Source organism: Juglans regia, chromosome 14 (genome assembly GCF_001411555.2).
Source record: "Juglans regia cultivar Chandler chromosome 14, Walnut 2.0, whole genome shotgun sequence".
In the NCBI taxonomy this organism is placed as follows: Eukaryota; Viridiplantae; Streptophyta; class Magnoliopsida; order Fagales; family Juglandaceae; genus Juglans; species Juglans regia.
Window position 1 is genome coordinate 17,164,481 of NC_049914.1, and position 6,326 is coordinate 17,170,806.

General features: G+C 31.2%; 1 protein-coding gene across 1 annotated transcript; it reads right to left on the minus strand.

Moving 5' to 3' along the window:
- Positions 1-2,846: 2,846 nt before the first annotated feature.
- On the minus strand, positions 2,847-5,114 carry LOC108989701 (protein NUCLEAR FUSION DEFECTIVE 4). The gene has a single exon (XM_018963414.2). It carries the CDS (start codon positions 4,730-4,732, stop codon positions 2,975-2,977), a length of 1,758 nt encoding a protein of 585 aa, XP_018818959.1. The 5' UTR covers positions 4,733-5,114; the 3' UTR covers positions 2,847-2,974.
- Positions 5,115-6,326: the final 1,212 nt, after the last annotated feature.

Below are 6,326 nucleotides of genomic sequence, written 5' to 3' on the forward strand. Positions count from 1 at the left end.
ACATAAAATATAATAAACAATTTAATTTTTTTAAATTTTAAAATAATAATAATAATAAATAATAATATTCTAATAATATTTTATCATCTCAACTCAATTCAACTCAATTCACTTCAACATTCAAACCCACCATGTGGTGTGTAAAAAAAGTGGATGTGCAAGCAAAAGACTTTCACCATTCTACAATTTTATAAAGCAATCATCTTAAACTCTTGATCTTTTAAGTGTGAAATCATTTTTCTTCTCTTGCTTGGACTCATCTTAATATATTGCATTCTAGTGCCTTTCTTCTCACACATTATCTCATGCAATTACTCGACGAAAAAAGGACTGGTGTACGTGTAACGGTGTAACCTAACGCGCTACCTAACCGAAAATTGGACTCAACACACTAACGCATCTTGTCATCATCCGGTGACACAACACAAGTGGTACCACCAAATCAAATTTGTTAGGTCTGATACGCCCCCACCCCATCCTCTCGAACCGAGGACGTCACCTGTCGATGCAATTGCAGCCACAAGATGGTCGTTTTGGCCGCTAACAACTCAAACTATACGAAACAAGTTAGCTATTCTCAGCTTCAAGATTAAGGGTACCCTTTCGAGCTTAAAATCATCTCAATTTATTATTATAATTTTTTTAAATTTTAATATAAAATATAATAAACAATTTAATTTTTTTAAATCTTAAAATAATAATAATATTAAAAAATAATATTCTAACAATATTTTATCATCTCAATTCAATTTAACTTAATTCAATTCAACATTCAAAAGTAGCTTAAGAGTAATTTTATATACAATCATGAGTACGTAAATATATAATTATTTAAAAAAAAAAAAATATTATCAAAAATTTAATTTTTTTATTATTATAAATATCATTTCTCTCATGGAAAATGCTAAATGCCCCGCGGGGGGCTCTCGTTGGGCTCTAGCATTTTTTTATATGTATTTTTTTTAATTTTTTTATATAGATATTTTTTATAATTTTAAATATTTTAAAAAAATAAAATAAAAATTACAATATTATTTTAAAAAAATAAAATAAAAATTACAATATTTTTTAATGATTTTTTTTTACTTTCTCGTTAAGGAAGTGTTTTTTAATGATATTTTAAATTTATTTTATTTTTTAAAAATATTTAAAAGTATAAAAAAAATCTATATAAAAAATAAATTAAAAAAATACACATAGAAAAGTACATGCTAAGCTCAATAGGAGCCCCAGCGGGGCTGTAGCAAGATCCTTTTAAATATTTTTTTAAAAGAAAAAGCATAATATTATTAAAAAATATTTTCTTAATCACGAAGTAAAATAAAAAAATTATTTTTATAATTTTTTATTTTACTTCATTATTAAGAAAATATTTTTTAATATATATATATTTTTTTACTTTTTGATTAAAAAAATATTTTCTTAATGATATTTTAAATTTATTTTAAATATTTTAAAATATTAAAAGATCTATATAAAAAATTATTTAAATAAAATACATGTAAAATAATACGCTGGGGCTGTAGCATCACCCTTCTCTCATATGTCGCTGCATTTTAGATATCAAGAATCTTCAAAAGTAAAGAAAGCGAGTCGTCGTCAATCTAGAATACTAAAGTAGTGCATGCCTTTCAGCAATTGTCGTGTTGATCTTCTTCTTGTTAGATCGAGCTGATTATCCGGAACCCCCACCATTAGTTTAATGATCTTATATCTTTTAAATTTTAATTAAAGGTAATATTATATATAATCGTAAAATATATAAATATTATATAATTATTTTAAAAAATAATAAAATTAATTATTAAAAATTTAATTTTCTTCTCATTTAAATTTTATATTTATTTATTTATTTTAAAATAATTATGCAATACTTTGAACACTCGTTATTATAACTATCGACAAAATTTGACAAATACACGTACGAGATGCCATCCCGGCAAGGGTGCCCGTGATTCCTTACACCTAACCCATGGTTGTGTTTGGATGTTGAAATGAGTTGAGTTGAGTTGAGTTGAGATGATAAAATATTATTAGAATATTATTTTTTAATATTATTATTATTTTAAAATTTAAAAAAGTTGAATTGTTTATTATATTTTATATTGAAATTTAAAAAAATTATAATGATAAATTGAGATGAGTTGAGATGAATTTTATAATAAAGATATCTCTTTAAACCAGTCAGTGGGCAGGCTTTATTTATAATTTTGTTATGTCACTTGCGTTGGGCACTACTCTCTGAATTTGTTCGTATCCAAGAAATATGTCTAGATCGAGGCTATGTTTAGAAAGTAAATTCTTCTTAATACTCTTTAAATATTTTCGTATTTATGAAAATATTTTATATATCAAACAATTTAAAATATTTTTAATCAGACTCACAAACTCACTTCAATCTCTACTCATAATTATTTATAAACATTTTATAATATTTATTATTATTATATATAAATAAAAAATAAAATTACTATAATATTTATTACTATTATATATATAATATTTATCACTATTATATATAAATAAAAAATAAAATCACTATAATATTTATCACTATTATATATAAATAAAATTATCATTAAAAAAAATCAATCATTGGTGAGACTTACATATTTTTCAATTATTTATTTAAAAGTCAACAACTCAACATATTCTATACATCCAAATAACTTAAAATACTCTCAATAAAATCCATAAACTTATTTCAATCTCTACTCATAACTATTCATAAATATTCTAAACACTTCTCAAATATTTCCATTACCCAATCGTAGCCTGAGTCATGTTTAGTCAAAGCACGCCCCCCTGCCCCCCAAAAAAAGTAATAATAAAAATAAAACACTATGTTATCGAGTCATCAAGCAAATAAATAAATAAAACCAGCTAGATTTGGAAGCAAGCATGACGTATTAGTTCATAGCTAAAAAACCGACACAAATACAACCAGTTTTTTCAGCTTTCCGGCCACCCTCTATCAGTTTTTAGCTTTTGGATTACTATCGGCATCAGTGCCTGTAGTGGTCACCAATGCTACCTCTCTGAACTTCTTATATATGTCACCCTTGTAAAATGTACGCGTTCTCACGACCAAGATCAACGAAACAAGAGCTCCAAAGAATGTAACAGCTGCCAAAATAATGAAAGACATCCTATAACACTGAGAACCAAGGCAAGTGAGCTCCTTCACCGATGACCGATTCATACCCTTCACTGCTAGCTGTTTCAATGCCTCTCTATCGTAAAGCAACCCAGTTACCCTTACATTCAGAATATACGACCCAAGTGGGCTTGCCATTTGTCCACAATTGAACAATGTAGAGTAGTATTTGAGGCCAAAGAGCTCGGAAATTATTGCAAAAAGCAAAGGCAACTGCGCCCCAAAGGAGAACCCTATGATGACTGATGCTACATAGACAGAGCCGGGGACCGGAAAGGCGATGAGAAGGTGGCCGGCGCATGACAAAAGAAGCACCATTGTCATCATAAGTGGACGGGGAATTTTGTATCTTACAAGGAGGCTTTCAGAAACAAACCCAGAGAACACTCTGCCGAAGTAATTCCATATGCTAACAAGTGATACAAAAGAGCTTATTGTTCGAGTTGGGTATCCCAAAGACTCCCCAATCTGTCCCAAGTTGTCCACAGCTGTTAAACTTGCCCCCAGCCCACATAGGGTTGCGAGGAAGAGAATCAGCATGTCTATGCTCAATAGGGCTTGTAGAATACCGTAGTCTTCTCCCCTTTCTGGTTTGTTGAATATGTTCGCGAAGCAATTAGAGGTCTCCTGCTTCTTTTCTTGGTTTAAAGAAGAATTAGGTGGTGATTCTACCTGCTTTGGCTGAATTGCTTCTGGTGTTTGGACAGTAACCTCAGATGGGGGCAGTTTCTTGAGGTTCCAGGTTGCCACTTCTTCTCTAGCTGCAATAAACAAGGGAACGAAGAGCATAAACCAGATCACGGTGGAACATCCAGCGTAGGCAGTGCGGGAGAAAACAATCTGTTTCTCAAGTATAGTTACGACCATGAGAAACAAAGCAATAACGATTGACACATAGAGGAAATGATAGAAGACTCGGAGCTCGTTTGGTTGCCTAACAAGCTTCATCGTCCGGATCGTGTACACGAACACAACGGATAACGCTGCCGGAAACCATGCGATGAGAAGAATAAGAGATTCGGCATCGTTTCCATAGATGGCTAAGTAAAGTTGGGTCATGACAGCTCCACTCAGCCCCACAAAACCCTTCAACAGCCCCAACATAACGCCTCTGCTTTCTGGGAAGTTCTTGACACATGTGACAAGAGCTCCGGTATTCGCAAAGTTCTGCGAATTGGCTCCAATGCAAATATACATGCACATCTGCCATACCTTGGGCTTGGCTATTTTGCCCGTGACGGCAAGCCATATCATGAAGTATCCTGCAAAATTCATAGCCGAGCCAACCAGCAGCACGAACCAAGTTGGGGTAACCTCAGCAATGAGACCGGAGAGAACCCCAACGTTTGCTCCAAGGTCTTTGAAAAATCCCATCAGATTGAGCGTGGTTTGGTCATAACCAAGGGAAGCTTTTATCTGTTTGGAGTAGATTCCGAAAAGGTAAGTGGCACCAGCCCCGGTCATGATCAGGAAGGAGGCGAAGACAGTGAACCATCGTCCTCGAAGCACATGTAGAGCAAAAGGGAACAATTCATGGCATTGTACGCCTCCACCGCTGGGGGAGGTACCGACCATGGCTGGAGCTTGTCTCTTCTTATTTTTTTCAACTGTGATTAAGGGCTTGTTTTGAAAGAAGATATCAGAAAAGAGACTTTTATGGATACATCCATTAACGACAGAAAAAGATAGTTATTTTGGAGATTATCGTCTGTCAACTTACCCTACAAAAAAAGAGAGAGGTTGGATGAGGGAGGAGGGGAGTAGAGCGAACCTCGGAGACTGAAGCGGCCAACTTAATTCCCTTGAATTGAATTAAGACGGTGGCATGAATTCTAATGTGCTATAGCCTATAAATAAATAAATTAAAGGGAACAACCGAACAAACATGTGGTGGTGAGTTTGCTAACGGCTTGGGTGCACAAGCTGTGAAGATCGAATATTCATCTTCTTATCTTCAAACCATGATTGACTCTTGAAGACAAAGTTGTCAAAGTCGGTCACGGATCAAAATCATCATGTCCAGATAGCTAGCGATGATCCCGTGATTTATTTTCATTATCCTTATTTCAATTTCTGATCTTTTAAATTTAAACAGATCAATACACGCAGTGACGCAACATATAATTAGCTTCTATCTTTTTGGAAATCAAACTTTTGTTCTTACCGGGGTTGTCCGCTAGCTATATGATTATCTTTTTAAGCGGATAAGACAAAGATTATATATTAATAATTAAATAATTATTTATGATAAATTATTTATGATGATAACGATTATTTATAATAAAATAGATTTTTTTTAATAAAAAATAATTATTTTCGTTGAAAATAACTGGTCACAAATAAACAGTTTTTTTAAATATATATTATATATAAAGTAATTTTACATATAATCGTAAAGTGTGTAAATACTTTATAATCGTTTTAAAAAATAATAGTCTACTATTAAAAAATTATTATTTTTATATAAATATTATATTTTCTTCATTTTTTTCAAAACAATTTTGAAACGATTATACAATTAAGAGTTACAAATATATTTTCTCTTTTTTGTATCAGTTATTCTTATAAATATGTGTTAAGATATATATATATATATATATATATATATAAACAAATTAAAAACGAGACTGATCATGTCGCATTATTAGTTATCTATTATATATATAAGAAGTCTGGTTTGATTATTTCTGATACCGGAACATAGTATTAATTAGATAAAGAAAATAATTTATTAAGCCGTAGATTGTGAACATCCTGTGTGCTTTTTAAAAAAAAAAAAATACTAAAAATTTATGACCTACGTGAAAAAATTAAAATTTTAATATTTAATTTCTTTTAATAGTGTTAAAATCACGGGTGACAATAATCTTAATTAAAATGACAGATGGGTGACAATAATATTGCCTAAATGATTGAGTAATTAACAGAATGAAATAGGAAAAATAAAAAGGTCCCATGGTAACATTTGAATAATATACAAAAGAAGAGAACGCCATAGATTTGAGCGTCCAAGATCAAAGGTGACAAAAATGGAAATGTAATGTGAAAGCACTTTGATGCAATGAATATCTATAGGTCGATGTCAAAGAATAGGATGATCAGGTTCCACTAGCTGATAAAAGAAAGAACATAAAATAAAATGATGAGCACTGCATTATATATATTATTT